Raw genomic sequence first — 19,099 nt, forward strand, 5'->3', positions numbered from 1 at the left:
TTTAGATTGATAGCCTTTTATTTTAAAGTGGTCTATAAAGTTAAGGACATGCTTTAAAATCCAAGGAATCTTACACTTAATATAATCCAAAAGCACTAGCCCAGGTGTGGTGTGCATGCCCGTAATCCCAACTACTCCAGAGGATGAGGCAGGAGGATAAAAAAGTTCAAGACAACCCTGAGCAACATAGGAAGTTTAACCTAACAGTCAGATTCAGTTTAGCCTAAAATTAACAAATATACCTCCTCAAACTTCCTCTCATACCTTTAACTGTGAAGGAAGAGACCCATCAAACCAGTAAAAAAATAAGAAAATAGATACTTCCCTCAAGAAGTTTCACTTAGGAAATACTAACAGAGGAGTCCTTAAAGCTCTAGCATAGGAACTAATTTCTCTAAGAGGTTTCCAAATACCACTAGGACCGCCCTCGTATATAAATCTAACCCATAAACCTATACTATGACATGGCTTCAGAAGCCATGAGGGTTGGGTTTGCCAGAGAGGAAAGCAGGATAGAAAAACTCCTACAGGAAAAAGACCCATTAAGGAGGGGAGGAAGGAAGCTGTCCAAACCTCTAAGTTGAAATGGCAGCCCAAAAGGCAGAAACAAAATAAAAATTAAATGACAGGGGAAAAAGTACAAGAAACAGTAAACACAAAATGTTAATCTCTAAAATTTTAAATCATAAGCTTTGATAAAGTGCTTACCAAGAAAAGATACCCATAGTGGCTTTTTATTTTTAACTAAGGCATTTTGACAAACATAAAAGTTCAAAGAGTTCAATACCTGAACAACTGAAACTACCTAAAATTGTTTCCTAAACATCTTGAAATGAAAATTATATGTGCACTACTAACGGTAACAGGTTCGTCCCCTGGAGATTCTGACACAGTGGTGTTGGGATGGATCAGGAAATTTGTGTTAACGATTTCTCCCATCATATGGATTCATATCATCCTAGATATCTGTACACACTCTCAGGAAGTCCTACCATTTTTGTGGCATATTTCTCACACTGTCCTCAGTTCTCTGTCTAAAATACTAGCCCCCTTATTAAATAAACCCTTATTGGTGTATACGTTATTGATATCACAAACACAAAATCAAAAACAACTTCCAGAGTCTGGTTCTTATTTCCTTTCCTAACCCTCTTCTGCTGCAATTTGCTGAATCCTTTGAATCTCTCAAAATAAGCCTCACACAGAGGCCACTGGTTAAGCAACGTTCTTTCTTTTATCTAGAATGTCAATATCCCAAATTCACCTGCCTCAATACTACCTCCTGCCAGAGTCTTCCCAAAGTCTTCCTGTCAGGATTACGGTCTCCACTCACCAGAGGTAGCAGCAAGCTGTGCAAACAAGACCTTAAGCAAAGTTGGTTTTTATTCTTAAACACATAAATTGATACTCAATAACAGCTGAAGCAGGAATGGTTCAAGTAAGGATTACATCTTTAACCATATTCTTTAAAACATATTATCATTCAACTCAAGTTCTATATATAAGCTATCCCTACTTTTGACATATATCCAACATCCAGTATCAAAAATCTATACAATTTAGAATCACTTGCACGTGTGTATGTGTGTGGCTGGGGCGGGGGGGGGGGGTGTACTAGGTCTAAACCCAGGACCTCATACATTCTAGGCAAGTACTCTATGAGTGAGCTACATCCTACACTTTATTTTTTTATTCTGAGACAGGCTTTTGCTAAACTGCCCAGGCTGCCCTTGATCTTGTGATCCTTCTGTCTCAGCCTCCCAACCAGCTGGGTTTACAGACGACTCAATGTCTGGAAATTACCTTTCCATCATTCTTGATACTTAAAAAAATTAATACATGTGCTGATAAATTTTACATAAAAATCTGTACTAACTGATAACATAACTCAACTATCAGACTTCACTAGACTGTGAGTATAATCTTTTCAATGACATAATAGTTACTTCTTTTTTTGTGTTACTCTGAAGTTATTTTCTTTTGGAAGTATTTTCTTTTGGAAGTATTTTCTTTTGGAAGTTATTTTCTTTTGGAAGTAGAAAACACCTTAAAGGGGATAAAGAAAAAACTACATAGGCAAATGTTTATTATACTGAACATCTCAAACTTTCACTTCTTTCATTAATCCCAAGAGAAATAAAAACTCTTCTGAAATTCTTCTGAAAAGTATTCAGCTACCAACAATAATGTTATTAAAAGCATATATATCAATTTCACAAAGAAGCAAAAGAATCCCTTGACAGCAAATCTTACTGTTGCTGCTACAGCAAACTGCTTAATAGAAAGTATTGAAAACAATTCACTTTAATTGAAAACATACCACTAACATGGAACATCTTTTCTGATCTGATGTTATAATTCTGTAAATGTTTTTAAAAATAATAAATCTAAGTTCAGATACTTTTGCTAAAATACCAGTTTGTAAACAAGAAACTCAAAACCACTTAACCATCTCCTGCTTTGGTAAAGACAGCTGACTTTCTGATGTGTAAAAAAGTAACACTCAGTCAGACTGTCCAGAAACATGTAGAACACACAATAATATTTAAGAAAGACAAGCAAAATCTGATCCTGTCCTCAAAAAATTAGGCTACAAAGACAAATCCTAGAAAAACACCTTCCAAAGGTCTAACCTTTGTACTACTGGCTCAAGATTAAATGTTATTTGTCCAAATAGGCCCATTTAAAGGGTACGTTCATCTGCAACAGTAATCATTCTAGGAGACCTACAGGGGTCCTTGACTCTGGTAATCTTCCACCGAATCCAATACTACCACTCTTGCCCTAAACAATTTCCAAACCAAGCAATTTAGCCAGCTTGTGAAAACAGCTGCTGGGCTTTGCTACAAGTTTGATTCTTGGGTGGTGCTCCCAAACTGCACTTGTAACAGAACTCTCAAGTAATACTGATGGTACCAAGACTGCATTTCAAGAACACAATTCTACAGCCGGACGTCACGGCGCATGCCTGTAATCCTAGCACTTGGGAGGCTGCGCATGCCTGTACTCCCAGCACTTGGGAAGCTGAAGCAGGAGGATCACTGCAAGATCGACAACCAGCCTGAACTACAAAGTGAACTCAAAGCCAGCCTCAAAGCCTGCATAGTGAACCTTATCTCAAAAAGACAAATTAATTAATTTTTAAAAAAAGAACACAATTCTAAACAGCTTATCTCCTCTAGATAGATATTAATAGTCATCTAGTCTATTGCCAGCCACTTGTGTGCCCCCTCCGACCCTATCGACCATGTAGAAGAGAGGTTTGTAGAAACCCAATTCTAATATTAGACCTCAGTGACATGAACATGCCATTTTCCCTCCTGAACAGAGACTGAAGGCAGTGCTACCAGACCTCACTTTGTTGCCTCTAAAATGCAAGTTAACTCACCAACTATGATGCTGAACTGTAGAAACTCCAAAGGGAAAGTCAGAGGGGATTCCTTGGGAAAAGTGGACTTTTTTTCTTTTTATTGGAATAGAGAGGTGTCGGGGAAGGGGTACTTGGCATGTAGCTCGGGCTCAGGCTCAGAACTCTATCTCCCAAGGAATGGGATTACAGGTATGTGCCACTATGCCCATCTGCAAGACTGCCCTCCTTTGAGTCCCTCGATTAGAAGCTCTAAAGGAGTGCCATTTACTAAGCGATCTCAGCTTCTAACCCATATTTGCATCATCCTTATCATGCTGGAGTTATCATGCTGACAACTGACTCCTTTTTAACAAGGATAGAGAAGGAAGGCATATCTTTCTTTTTGTTTCCTGTTCTAGTCAGTATCAACCTGACAACAGTTCACTTAGCAGAAGCAGCTTGTTCCAGTAAACAGCAATTAATATCAGTTTTCGGTTTTTCCAAAATTACCAGAACCAGCAGCATCCACTTGCCCTTTTACTCCCTCCCCATACCACACAACCAGCCAAGTTAGAGCTCTCTCTTCAGAAGACTGAATCTCAGCTTCAAAGGGTCCCTTCAGAGGCACCTGCATCAGCCAGGCAGTGCTTCCCTCCTCGGAGGTCTAAGTGGCAGCTCCACAGTCCCTCCTGTGGCAAAGTTAGAGGAAAAGGAGCAAAGCAGGACCCTCTCCGTGTCATCAAGGTCACAGCCCCACCAAGCACCCACAGCTTCTAACACGCTGCTTTCAACCCTGCCCATGAGTTTTCCTAAGAACCAGCAATGGTAAATACTCTCTGAAGTGACAAACATCTTGAAATTTTGGTTATTCTTTTTGCGTCTTTGTTCTGTCATACCTGGTTAACAAGTTTTATATTAAATTCCCTCTAGTAACAGATATAATTTTTGTCTGTCAGGCCAGATTCCTGACTGATGTCTGTGAGACACTGAAGAAAAAGACAAAAGGTCATGATTAGGCTTAACGAGAAAAGCAGTCGACCCAAAAAGCCAGGAACGTGTCAGATTAACATACAGTAGGAAAAAGAGGACAGGAAGAAGTATGGAAGACAAGTACTAGAGCATCTATGACTTTACAAATAAAAAAAAATTATGAAAATCACAAGGAATATATTTGGCCTTTAGGGACTAAAAATAGGATCAAAGTGGGTACAAATTATAGGACAGTCCAGCAGACCATAGTGTAAGTAAGATATGAAGGATTGGAAATGCCTTATAGAGTAACAGTATGGTTTTGCTTTGCCCACAAGTCTATTTCTTGGACCTGTGATAAGGCACACAAGACAGAAGAAAGTATGCAAAATCTAACTTTTTTTAACTTTAGATATTTGAATATCCTAGAAATCCATAAAACTCCACCGTGAATAGCTTAGGAAATGCATATGAATTCATGCATGTTCAGAGACAGTGTCACAGCAAGGCAGATCTACCTACCCTGAGTGTTCCTAAAGTGTAAATTGCTAGAAGAAATTTGGATTTAAGATTCCAGGAATTCTGAAGCTGCCATTGTTTGTCCATAATTCAAGTGGAGATACAAAAAAAAAAAAAAGTGAGCAGATAAGATGACTGCATAAAGCATCATTCTTTTAACAATGGCTATCATCAAGCAAGGATAACTTCAATAAAGTGATCTTGATGAACACTAAAGGAACTACATGTAAAATTCCTTAAAAATTTATTTATTTCATTTAAAAACAATAGGAAAGATGTCTGAAGATTAAGATGGTAACAAAATACAATATAAAAAGTTTATAAACAACAGAAATTTATTTTTCACAGTTTTAAAGGCTAGAAAGTCTAAGATCAAGGCAGATTCTGGCTCATAGAGAGTTCCGACTTACTGCGTGCTCGTATGGAACAAAGGCAAAGGGAGTCTCTCTAGAGCCTCACTCTCATACAACACTGGCACTGGACCCAGGGAGTAATGTTAATTATATTAAGTTTTTAGACTTTTAGAAAATGAGTTCTATACTTTATGCCACACCTATTTATAAGTAAACTGTACCTTGGTTCAAATACTATATTAAAATTTAACAAGGCATTTCCACTCACTCTTTATACAGTAGGCTGAAATTTAAATAAAAATATGGTTAGAGAAATGCATGAAAGGTAAAAACTTCAATCTTTGCTACAAAGAACATGGATGTTTTCTTTGTATGATGACAGAAGGATCTCTGAAAGATGAGATAGAAGTTGTAGATGATGCAGAATCACACAGGAATTCAAATTTTACATCTGTGGATCTATCAGAAGCCTGAAGTACATATATACAGTGTATTTACAAGACTTTAACAACAGAGCTGTTAGTGTTTAAGCTAAAATACTAAATATCACACTATAACCTGCAAATATGTATAGCAATTAAAAAAATTAAGAGTCCTGCATTATAAGCAAAGTCTATCCCATTTTGGGAATACAAAACCAACTGCTATCTATCTGCAGAAGTATTAGAATTTCACTATCAACTAAATTACCATTATGGTTCATTTAGATTAATTCTATGTTGCAATAAATATGGAAAAACCAGTCTGTAGAATTTTCTGGGGGAGTTTTTGAGTTTTTTGTTTTGTTCTGCTGTCTTTTGGGGACAAGGTTTCACTATGCAGATCAGGCTGGCTTTGAATTCACTTTGTAGGCCAGGCTGGTCTCAAACTCAGAGCAATCCTCTGCCCTTAGCCTACCAAGTCCTGGGATTACAGATGTGCACTAAAACTGTTTAAAATTAAATGATGAAATAAAAATGTTTAAAACTCATGGTTAAAGAAATTACTATACATATCTTTAAAAATTAACATATATGTATCATTTTAAATGTTACTTTTTCTTTTTAAATGTTAAGTCTTATGGAACACTCTGGTCCTAGAATGACAACAATATTTACCAGATATTTTTAAACACAAATCAAGGAAATCAAGTTATTGTTAAAAATTCACCTGTTGATGGTGAAATACAATAATCATCCTCTACTGATTGGCCATAGAAATCATCATCTTCAAAATCTGAAACAGAAACAAAAGAGACAAATTTATGTACAAAGCTTTTTTTATATGCTTCTCTATAAAATTATCAAAATTAAAGGAACTCAGATCTACTTTTCAAACAATTCTAAGAATTTTACCTACAAAGTAGGTATTTACTGATATTCCATATTCTTTCACATAACTTTTACATAAGCCAGTTGAACCCTAAGTCTCCTTGTGTTCATAGTTGACAGCTAACAGACCTTTTTTCTTATTTAATAGAATATGCTCTTTGCCTAGATTTTCCTAAAGCTGTTTTTTCTTTTTTTTTTTCCCCCAGTCAAGGATGCAGCTTAAATGTCACCTCTTTGTAGAAATCCTCCCTGACTATTCTGTGTAATGTGGCAAGCCCTTCTGTTATCTTTACCTTCTAGCACATTCCTCCAATCTACTGTCTTTGAATCACCACACCTGTTTCACTTTGTGAAACCATCAGTTCCTTCAGGGCAAGAGTTGTTTTAGTAAACTACCTGTCACACTTTTGGCATTAATATTATGTAAATTTATTCACTAAATGATTCAACAAATACTAACACTCTAAAATGAATACCAGGGACAGAGAGACAGACAGACAGACAGACAGAAAGATACACAGGCAGAGACAGAGACGGTCACGGAGACGGAGACAGAGAGAGGGAGGCCTTTGGTGTAAAAGTGGGCACATTCCCAGTTCTCTCCAAACCAAAATTCTGACAGAGAATACAGTTAAGAATATAGACAACTTACAAGATCATATAAGCAATCAGTATAAGAAACACTGAACAATTTGTTAAAAACATATGAACAAAAGTAGTACTAGTAATGAGAAGGTTAAGAAAAGATACCCAGGAATATAATAACATCCACAAACCACAAAAACAGAATTAAACTTCCTGCCTCTTTCACTCCCACTTTGGATTTCTGAGACAACCCCCATGTATAGCATAAGCTGATCTCAAACTCTCAAACTCACAATCCTTCTGCCCCAGCCTTCCAAATGCTGGGATTATTAGGCATATGCCAGTATGATCAACACAAGTTAGTCAATATTTGAGTGTATTCGTGCAGCAGACATAGCACGCTCAAAAGCTAAGACCAAATGCTATGGGCAGAGAAAAAAACAATATATTAGCAAATAAATGAGGGACTACTCACAAACAGGTATGTTAGGTATTAAGACAAGCATCATTTCTACCAGGTCAATATGTCAATACTAAAATTGAAGTGCCACAGTATAAAAAGATGAATAAAATTCTTTCTCCTGCAATCTTGGTAAAGTGATTGATTTCTACATCAAAATTTTGGAGTGTTTACTAAATAGAAGACATTATGCCAGCCTACTAGGCTAAGTATAAAATTAAAGTGGAACTTTTAAACTAGTAGCTGAGGCAGTCATATAAAGTACTAGCCAAATTACAGAGAAAAAGAAAGTGAAAGTTATAAATCAGAAGCTAACAATTTAGAACACAGATTCCAATGAAGTTAAATTATTTCTTCAGATTTTCACTTTATTATTCTGAAACTCCAAGGAAAAGCCTCACTGGAAAGAAGAGAAACTGGACCCTGAAGATAAGTAAATTTTCTAAGCAGAAAAAAGGGATGAAACTCATATGCTACAGGACAACTTGGTTATGATGTCACCAACTGTTCCAAAGAATCAAGACAATCTTATCTCAAGTACTCAAGGTGAGAAGACATTTTACACCATTCCCTGAGGTCAAACACCTCTCTTCCAGCAAGCTTTACTTGCGGTAGACATCCCTCTTAAACCCCTAATACGTTCAGTTCAGATGTTCTTTTATATAACCCTTACAGGGTCTTCTAAATAGCCCTCACTGTCATTACTTTCTGTAGTATCACTCATACTCTCAAACATATGTTACTCTTATCTCATCAGAGACCTCCTCATAATATTATTTGCCAGCCTTGGAACAGTACTCTAAGCACTCAATTATCATTGGTTGAGAAACTAATAATTATTAAAGAAATAACAATAAGCCTCATTCATTTCCTTTATTTCACATTTACAAAAAATCATCTCTCAGTCTAAAACCATCTCTCAGGTGATATGTGGCCACTACGTCAATATTTACAGACACAATACTTACTTAAAAGTACCTCCACTCTAAAACAAATACCAGAAAAATCAATTCATACCAGGTACACTGGTTCAATCTCTAAAGGTAGCCTGAGTTGCTGGTCCCCCACCACCAGTAGAGTACACTAATACTAATGTTCTAGAACAATTTAGAACAGGGGTACTAATAATAACTACCAATACAGTAAGCACTGTCTGCTCTGCACTGTACAAAAAAAAAAAAACAGGTCTGTATTTCTCTCCTACATTAGTAATAATTATTTATATTTTTAGTTTCTATGATGCTTGGTGATGCTATAATTATCTACTATATGATGTCCTCCTAAAACCTCTAACTCCATTTAAACTCCTAGAGAATATTCACATACAGGTTTTTATTTCATTTTTAAAATCAGTGTTCTGATTGTCTTTTCCTCTACTGTTGATTATTTCCATTTCAACGTATATTTATATTGCGCATTATCAGTCAAAATCTGAGTAAACCCCTCAAGATTATCTGATGGAATTCTTTTCTACTGTCTTCTACATCCCCAGTTTGAAACGTGTTTAAAAAAAGATCAGGTCAAGTTATGTTCTGTACTAAAAACTTAAGAGACATTGGAAAGTTTTTAACATGTAAATGCATGGTTACAGCAGATTAGCTAACACTGGCACTAGGTCAATCTGTTTTACAAGTAAAAAGTTTCCAGGACGTTTTTAAGAGATTCTGGGAAGAGAAGCTGGAACTAGGCACATGAGTTGCCAGCCTCGGAAAAAAACAATGAAATAAATGACTGTGCTTCGTGTCTAATAGCACAGGATACCAAATACGCCAAGTATCCGTCCCATACGTTGTACTGCACCTCCTTCTTCCTAAACAAGATCGATTCCAGAGGGCAAAAACAACAATTTAACTCCATTCACTGGCTCTCAAATGCTTGGTTATTTTCCCCAATTTGGAGCCACCCGAAGTATCAGTCCCGGCCACTGTAAAGAAACACTGATCCAAACGGATGCCAACAATCCAGATACCAGTTGAACGGAGAAATGTCCCAGCGTGGCCCTGTCACCTACCTTCATCGTAGTTATAGCCTCGGACATTCCGATGCCGGGCCATGACGGTGGAGAAGGTGTTTGCCACAGCCCCTTCCAAACTAGTTAGCTCAGATGCCGATAAGGCGCCAACTACGACCTGGAGACCCCATACGCGCCATCTTGGCTTCCGACAGGCTGCTGCGATGAGCGCTTGCGCACGCCGACGTCTTATCTGCGCAGTGCGCGACGGCAACCTCTCAGGGTCACAGAGCGCCTCCCAGGGTACGCATGCGCACTCTTGCGCATACTGCGGGATCCGGGAGCCGGGAGGAACACTTTTTGTGGTTCCTGGGTTAAGGGCAGGTTGGCTGAACTGGATTTCAAAATCGGGAAATTCCACCACCTACAGTTTAATGGTTTGGACTAAATGTCGGGAGCGGGTATTTTAGATCTAGGCTGACATTCTGGACTATTTTTTTTTTTTTAGTTTAGTTTCTGATAATCTGGAAAAACTGCCTGTGCGCTCAATAACAGGGGCTTGTTATCTGACTTTCATTTTTTATTTCATTTATTTGGGGATGTGATGGTCATTCAACAAACACATGAATGTGGTATAACAATTAGTCCACACGTTAGAAAGAAAAAAGATTTTTTTAAATAAGCAAGGTGATTAAATTTAGAATGTAGCTACAGTAAGTCACCATGCTTTTGTATGGCTTCACGAATAAACCTGATCCAGCATTAATATCTTTAAATAACTCTCAGCCCTTAGCTATGTACATGATCCTCATTAGCAGGAAGAATTATTCACTGAGCGTTCATTGAACACGTAACCATGTGTATGATGCTAACACTATAAAATGTAGCTCTTTAGACATAGCACTGGCATTAGGTGGTCGTGATAAAACGTGGATACCTGTTATTGTAACGTATTATTAAATGTCCTCATTCCTTAGAACATTAATAATTCTGTGGAAAAAAATTGTACTGAATAAACATCTTCATTTTACCTTGTATTTTGAAATGGTGATACTTACGTCAAAACCGATGTCACTTTATAGCAATAACTTGAGAGATTACTCGGCTTTTTAAAATTTACAATAGAAATAAGAATAATACAAACTTAATTCACATTAGTGATTTGCATAAAAATTTATACATGCTGTTGAATGACACCAAATGGTAGTTCTTATCACTGATTGCTGTTTAGTATGGCCCCAAGACAAAATTTTATACAAAAGACAGTTAGTTGCTAATTTTGTGTATCTTTTAAATGTTTACTTTATATTTTTAAGTAATTTTAATATTGCAGCCTCTTTATCAAATGAATTTCATCCCAAGTGAATATCGTAATACCATGTATGTAGCTCATAGCATTATGAATAATAATTTATTCACATAAAAGGATTTAGCACAAAACACAGGTGTTTGAAAGAATATTGTTGTTAGTTAACTTGGTGGCACAAGCCTGTAATCTCGGCTGAAGTGGAGGCAGAGGCAGAAGAATCACAAGTTCCAGGCCAACCTGGGCAGCTTAGACCTTCTCTAAAATGTTAGAAAAGGCTGCGGGTGTAGCCTGTGGCTGTCTAGCTTGTGCAAGGCCCTGAGCATGCAGTGGCAGCTTCCACCCCACTGTAATTGCCAATAACCGATTTAAATACATCACTGAGGTAAATCAGTTGTGAAACAATGTTCCTGCCTAGGAGCTGGTATATAATTCGATTCTATGTCAGCAATGATACAACCCTACATTACAATATTCAGAACAAAGAAATGGTCAAACGGAACTTCACCTTGATGACTGTGCTTTTATTTGCATAACTTACATGCACTGTTATAATGTATAACAATATAAAACTATAGCACTGTGCTATAGTGTGATCAGCAAATATTACAGTACTGTATAAACAAGGTGCATTGTGAAAAAACATTTGAGCCTATATAAACAAGATGTACAGAATTGTACAAAAAAAGATGAGTCATGAGTCCCAAGTGGCTGGTCAGACTTCCAAACAGCATGCCTCAGTCATAAGTAGGAACAGTCCTTAAACAGGTCATTAAATGAAGAGTGCTTGTATTCTTTTTTTTAATCTTTATTAACTCATCATTATTTGAGATTCAACTATGTAGGTACTCCAATTAATAGCTCATTCCTTTTTATTTTCTTCTTTTGGCAGAGAAGATTTCAGTGTGTGTATATACAACAATTTGTTTTTCCATCAATCTGTTGATAGATATTTGGTTTGTTTCCAATTTGGGCTATTACAGATAAGACTAGTGTGAATATTTGTGTACAAATATATGTGTAAACATAAACTTTTACTTCTCCTGGGTAAACACCTAGAAACAATGATTAGATGATGTGACAGGTTATCTTTAGCTTTTTAAGAAGCTACTCACGAAAACTTCATGCCATCGCAATATATGTGCACCTGTGTTTCTAACAGCACAATTTGTAATAGCTAAATTTTGGAAACAACCCAAATGTCCATCAACCATACAAAGTATTAAAAAGATGCGGTATTTTTATACAATGGAATTACTCCGCTATCGAAGGGATAATCTTGAGGGTTTTATGGGTAAATGAAGGCAACTTGAGATCATGCTCATAAGTGAAATAAATCAAACTCACATTTATAATTATCATAGTCTCCCTAGTGTAAAAAAAATTTAAAAACAAAAGAATAATATCCAAAATGTACAATAGATATTGTAATAATAAAAGGGAAAGTTCTCAAAAGGAAAGAACAACTTGGATAGGGGAAATGAGAAAAGGAAAAGAGGAAAAGATTATATGTATATAGGTATGCATATATAAATGTATGTATGTATATGTACAAGATAACTATATTACTAATGATAACTATGCTACTAATCTGTGTTAGTTCATCAAAAAGAACGGTTTGTGCTGTCATTGTTTGGCTGTAATTATCTGAGAATCCTATATTCCTTGGGTGAAGAATCCATTTGAATCTTTCATTAATGTGTAATGGGGTCTTTTGTTTGTCTTGGTGCTAAAGATCAAATTCAGGGCCTCCCATAAAATGGTCAAGTACTCTACTACTGAGTTACATTCCCAGCCCTTTTGTGTTTTTGGTTTTTTGTGGTTTGTTTGTTTTAACGTGGTTTTGAGTGTGTGTGTGTGTGTGTGTGTGTGTGTGTGTGTGTGGTGCTGGGATCAAACCCAGGGCCTTGCTCATTCTCCACAAGTACTGGGGTCACTGAACCATATCATCAACACAGATGTATGTTTTATTGTTGAGCTCGAAAGGTACTTTTCATATTCTAAACATATTACCTGTATTTGATACATAGTTTGAAAGTATTTCTTCCAGTATGAATTCAACTTTTCAATCTCTTTAACAGTATATTTAGAAGTTTTTTTAGTTTGATGCAAAGTTATCAATTTTTCTTTAACTAATTGTGTTACTGATTATGTATCTAAGAAAATCTTTGCTTGATCCAAGGGAAAAAATTTCTCCTTAGTTTTGGGTTTTACATTTAGATTTATTTATAACGTATACATTTCAGTTCAGTTTTGTACATGGCATAAAGTTTGTACCGAAGTTTCTTCCTTAAAAATATTTAATTGTTCCTGCACCATTTATTTTAAAAGGGTCCTTTATCCACTGAATTGCATCTGCATCTTTTAAAAATTATTTGTCCAATATGAGCCTATTTTGAGGCTCTCCTTTCTGTTTATTCATGTAGTGATTTATGTAGTTTAACACCAATAATATGGTGAGTGTGGATTAAAGGTGTATTAATATGGATTAGGGGCATGACAATTGGATTAGTCAACTGATTAGCAGGGAGAAATCACCAAAGCAACAGCAGTGAGTCTTCCTTTCCTTTTAAATCCATTCATACTACAAACCTACTGGTTGGTGCCACCCACACCCAGGGTGGGCCTTCATTATCCACACCCAGGACTATGCTAACCAATCAGTTGACTAATCCAGTTGTCACACCCCTAATCCATATTAATATACCTTTAATCCACATTCACACACCCTAGATCCAGCCACCTCCAAAAACCCCACGTATGAGCACCTGAGGCTTTGGGGGGATAGCTAGATACAAACCATAACATTTAAAGTGAATTTTAGACGGTTATTAATAGTCTTTCTGAGTGTTTAAGTGGTATATTTTGCTGCCTCTAAAGTTCAATTTAAAGAAAACTGACAACTTTGAGTCGGCGCATGTACAACAAATATCTCTCCACTTACATAGTTTTTTTAAATTTTTAAATGAGTAATGCTTTCTAGTTTTCAAAGATTGATCTTATACAACTTTTGATAATTTGATTCTAAACATTTGATAACTTTCAGTGCAATTAAAAATGATAATTTTTATATTTTCAAGGTAAAGATAAGCAGTTAGGATTGCAGATATAGCTCAGTGGTAGTGAGCTTGCTTAGCACGTACAAGGACCTGAGTTTAATCCTCAGCAAAACCCAGAAAATATGCTATTAAATGATGAAGACTTTTATAATTTATACATAGGAACAAACAATAGAAAAAAAATTAAAATAAATTACCTTCATTGGCATAGAAAATACCATCCTAGGATACCTAGAGTAAATATAAGGAAAGATCTATAAGACCTAAACTAAAATTTTGCTGGGAGAAATGAAGAAAATCACATTCAGTGAGAAAATATACCATGTTCATGGATTAAACAGTCACCATTTTTATGTTAAAGATATCAGTTGACATTAGTCTATATTCCATGATACCCCAATCAAAATCCTAGCCATTTTGGGGTAGTTGTTTGGGGTTTTTTTTAATGGAAACTTGCAGTCAGATTCTGTAATCTAAATGGAGATGCAAAGATCTAGAGTATTCAGGACTATATGAAAAAAAAATCATAGGGGAATGACTTAAACTGACCAGGTGTTATTGTAAATAAATAAATAAATAAATAAATAAAGCATAAGTGAATCTCATAGACACAATATGAGCACAAGAAGTCAGACCTTAAGAGTCTGTGTTGTTTGAGTCCATTTAGACAGAACTCTACAGTAGGCAAAAACACTAAGGGCATAATAGTAATTACTCTTGAGGTGAGTTAATGCATTTGGAGGTATGAGGTACTAGAGATATTATATATATTGATCTGCATGAATTAGAAGCTTTTGTACATATGTAGAATTTTATGCTGTGTATTTAAGATTAGTGTACCTCATCCTGTGTAAGTTATGCCTCAGCAAATACTAAATAAGAAAATGCAAATATATTTAAATGATGTTTAATATATGTTTAATATATGTATATATAAGTATATGTAAGTATTTCATTTATTTCCTCTATGCCCTCATAATGTCCTCTTTTAAAGATATAAATAAAAACATAACTTGGATGCATCTGGTTAAAATTCAGCAACGTATCAGTAGTTCCCATTGGTGCAAACTGTTTTCTGTTTTCCAGGGTAAACTGAACTTTAACTGATCTAGTTGCATTTGAATGAAAATTTTTTTGTTGTTCCTGAAACAGCATTAGTCTTGAATATCCATATGAATTTTGATAAATTATAGTGAACTCTATAGTGCATAATTATTAAACTGGAAAGAATGATCTTTGTGATTTTTAAATTTTTACTAGTACATGTATGTAATACATGTGATTACATTCATTGTGAGGAGATTGTACATGTCCATAACACATCTTAATTTTTACAGGCATTGATCTTAACCACTAAGAAGGAAGAGTGGAAGGGACAGAAGGTAATACTAACTATGATATTAGACAGACATATAAGAAAAATTCCAGAGTTTTCTAATTAAATGAGTAAGAATACATAGCCTTGCTACAAACTATTAAAGTGCCAGGGGATTCTTTGCAGTTTTGTGATTGTTTTAGGACTTGCAATGTATATATTAACAACTAAAATATACTCATCTGGATTATTGTATACATATGTCTATAAAATTTAAAATCAATTATTTTATTTTTCTATTTATCTCCAAATTACAACCCTCTGTCAGAATTAATTATATTATTATCTTCTTTTGTGGACTTTTCCTTGATATTCTTATATATTTCTTTCTTTTTCTGACTTTCTCTTTTTTATGGCAAAACTCTGAGTAAAAATTGGCAAGATTCAGTGAGCTGGTCCTTCTGTCAAGGCAGAGCTCTGCCCTTAAAGGATGTGAGGCCGTCCAGGGATCCCTGTTTGACAGAAATGCTGACTGCAGAACTCAAAGAAGGCATTGGAGAAGCTGAAACAGATCTTCAAAGAAGAGTCCATGGGTGTTATTCATTTCTGTGTGGCACTGTAGAGCTTAATGCAGAACATATCAAAACCGTGGAAAGGTAATGGTGGGGTCATGAACTTTATTAAGCGAAGTGATCCCCTCGAGAACAAAACAGAACTTAAAGTGCTCCGTACTGAGACGTGCACTACTAAATGGGGAATACCAGCAAAGCAGTCACACCTGGCGAAACCTTCTTCCTCTGCACGAGGTTCTTTCAACTACCATCCTAGGCTGTCTGGCTGTCAAGCACTCTATCATGAAATATAATAATAAAGCTATTTCAGAAGTGCTTTGCAAGTTTCAGTTTTTCAGAAGTTCATGTTGCCCTTAATGCTCTAGTAATAGTTAATCCTCCAGTGTGAAGTCTTTCAGACTTTAAATCCAAGCCCCTAAAAAGACCGCGGAGTTCCACTGTGATTTCATCTCTGCCTGGCTTCTCACTTTACCTGCCACCACGCTACCTCCCCACTGGAGGCACTGTATGCCACAGCTTTTACCCCCACATTTGCAAACTCAGCTGTGCTCTTTCTGTCCCAGGACATTAGCACATATTGTCCTTCATCCTACAATACCCTTCTGTCCCCACGCTCTCTTTACTGTTCAGAGGAGCTACACAGGTATCACACATGCTGTAATACATCCTTGACTGGCAAGAAGGTTTCCCTTCTCTGTACCCTCAAAACACCACGTTTGTCTGTGCTATAATACATATTAAAAATATTCTAATTCAAGATTTGCTTTGATCCCTATACTCTTTATCTTGTCTTTCCAACATCCAGTACTGAGTTAAATAAATTTTGTTGGATGGTCATAGAATACATGTAACATGTGAAATAAATATGTTTTATAAGGTACAAAAAATTCATGCCTAGAAAAATTGATAAGATTCTGTAAAAGAAACTGCAGAGAATGAAAATGTAAATAACAGAGAGATGAAGACTATGAATAGTACCTCTAAAGAAATGAAAAGATTTGTCTACATAAAAGCTGGTACATGAATATTCATGTATTATTCATGGTACTCAAAAAGTAGGTCTGAAATGCCATTAACTGATGAATGAATAAATAAAATTGAGATACAGTACAGCAAGATATTATTTGGCAGTAAAAAGGAATCAAGTACTGATAATAAGTTGCAGCATAGATATAAACGTGAAAACGTCACACTAAGTGAAAGAAGTCAGTCACCAAAACCCACGTATTGTGTGATTCCATTTATATAAAATATCCAGCCTGGGAAAATCTTTAGAGATTAAAAGTGGAGTAGCAGCCACCTAGCACTGGAACTGAGTAGAGAATGGCAGCTATGAACAAATTTCTTTGGGGAGTGATGGGACTGTTATAAAATTGACTGTGGCGTAATTCTGTAAATATAAGAAAAATCATTTTATAAAAACTACAAAAGTATATTCATATATTTTCATGTATAATTATATTCATATGTAATTCATATGTTTTCTAGGCATGCCAGTATATTCCCATTTCTCAGCACTCAGGAAGCTGAGGCAAAGTTGTAAGTTGGAGGCCTGGCTGAATTACATAGCAAGATCTTGTCTCCAAACAAAACAATAAAACGATACACTTAAATAGGTGGGTTGTATTGTATGTTAATTATATATTAATAACACTGTCTTGTTATCTTTTTTAGAAAGTCCCTTTCAGTGAAGCTTGACAAACATTCAGTCAATTTGAAGGCAGAGTTTCTGCCACCTGTGTGACTGCAGTGAGAAGCTTCTGTAACTTCTGTAACTCCGCCACCCAGAAAGGGGCAGGTCTGGCCCATGTGCTGTTTACTGTCAGGGTTAAAAGCCATTTAAACAAAAAACTCTATTCCACTTGCCAACTGTAGAATTTGGGGGCACTTGCTTCTCTGCTGCATGCTTTCATTTTGTACTGCAAGATGAAGGATAGAAATTGAATGCTCTTGCACAGTAATGAGGATTTGAATGACTTAATTCATAGGTGCATCTCAAACAGTCCTCAACGTGTGGAAAGTGCTCCAGAAATGCTTGTGCGCTTCTTCAGCCCCCTGACTTCTGCTACAGTGACACAGTGTATGAGGTGGTCTGGTTGGTATCTTGGTGCTGACACTGATACCCTGGAGCTTTACGCTGCCTCAGTGATGACAGCTCCCCGCCTGGTTGTTATTAAGGCTCTTGGTCCAGTAGAACTTACAGCCCTTTCTTGCTCCATGGATGAGACAAAGGATTCGCCAGTGTTTTCTCAGCACTGTGAGGCAGTAGTGAGTCTGCCCTTACCCAGTGCTTGCAGCCCCTACCCCAGTAATACTGCATCCACCTCCTGCCCAGCCCACCATGAGGACTTCAGGCTGACCACCTATGCTCAACAAGTAAAGCCCAGTTTCCAATATTCCTGGATATATCCAAATCATCTGGAACTTTTAAATTAATTAACATTTATTGAGATGTCTCACTATGTTGCTCCAGTTAGCCTCAAACTCCTACATTCAAATGATCCTCTTGTTCTGCTTCCTGAGTGGCAGGACCCCACCACTGTGCCCAGCTCCATCTAGATGTCTTTTATGCAACAGTTCCCACCTAGGCTGAATAGAACCTAGGTCACAGAGAATCTACTGTTTTTGACAGAAGGATCTTTAAGAAACTAAAGTGTGTGAAATAACTTATTTTGTGGTCTCATCTATCAGATTTGAATGGATATCCAGGCTGGCTGGACATCCCTAGATAGTGCATGCATAACTTCCAGGATCTGTAGGCTTTCAGTTTCCGAGTGTTATCCTGAGTGCTGCCTATGTATCTATAACTTAGCCCTTACCCATAGAGAAGACATGTGCCCACTGTACAAAATGCTGTGAGGCACTAACGGAATATTCATGACAAATCAAAGGGTGAAATGCTTTTAAATCCCAAAGGAAAATTCAAAGCAAAGGAAATTTGCAACTCAAATTTAAAGCAGAATAAAAGCATCAACATGAAAGGCAGAGTTTAGAAAGGTACAAAAGGCTCTCATTAGAAGTCATTTAGAATAGTGAACTGTGTAAGGAATTTCCCTTCACTGCCCTGTCATGCTCTGTTTCTTTGAAAAGCAGAATATATAGGTAGTGTCAATGTATTGTTTAGGACCCTAAATCTAGAAAAACTGAGAAGATAAGGGTAAAACCATTTGAGCCACATGAGATGGCTCTCAGATTTTCTTAAGAGTGGCAAATTGGAATTTGGGAAAAACAGAAAGGAAATATATGTTTTCTCTTCACCTCAATATTTATGTAAGGTTAGAGATGTTGCTCAACCTGAGAATTAGAATATGAGTCAATCACACAACAGCATTGCCTGTGTATTGGACCACA

General features: G+C 36.4%; 1 protein-coding gene and 1 long non-coding RNA gene across 3 annotated transcripts in view; one reads left to right on the forward strand and one right to left on the reverse strand.

The window, feature by feature from the left end:
* Hbs1l (HBS1 like translational GTPase) overlaps positions 1–9,794 on the reverse strand; it is a 74,475-nt gene extending 64,681 nt beyond the window's left edge. The window contains exons 1-2 of one of the 2 annotated variants that reach the window (XM_063232974.1): positions 9,557–9,794; positions 6,340–6,405 (exon numbers count right to left, since the gene is read on the reverse strand). In XM_063232974.1, coding sequence (XP_063089044.1) covers positions 6,340–6,405; positions 9,557–9,599 — 109 coding nt within the window. In that variant the 5' untranslated portion in view covers positions 9,600–9,794. The remainder of the gene's footprint in view (positions 1–6,339; positions 6,406–9,556) is intronic. The other variant, XM_003468452.5, reaches the window with a different exon arrangement.
* On the forward strand, positions 9,774–17,361 carry LOC134472088 (uncharacterized). Its single transcript, XR_010041920.1, has 2 exons — positions 9,774–9,933; positions 15,199–17,361. It is a non-coding gene; the product is annotated as an uncharacterized LOC134472088 (long non-coding RNA).
* Positions 17,362–19,099: the final 1,738 nt, after the last annotated feature.

The sequence above is a fragment of the Cavia porcellus genome, unplaced genomic scaffold (genome assembly GCF_034190915.1).
Source record: "Cavia porcellus strain 051 isolate PalLab524CR breed Dunkin Hartley unplaced genomic scaffold, mCavPor4.1 scaffold_22, whole genome shotgun sequence".
In the NCBI taxonomy this organism is placed as follows: Eukaryota; Metazoa; Chordata; class Mammalia; order Rodentia; family Caviidae; genus Cavia; species Cavia porcellus.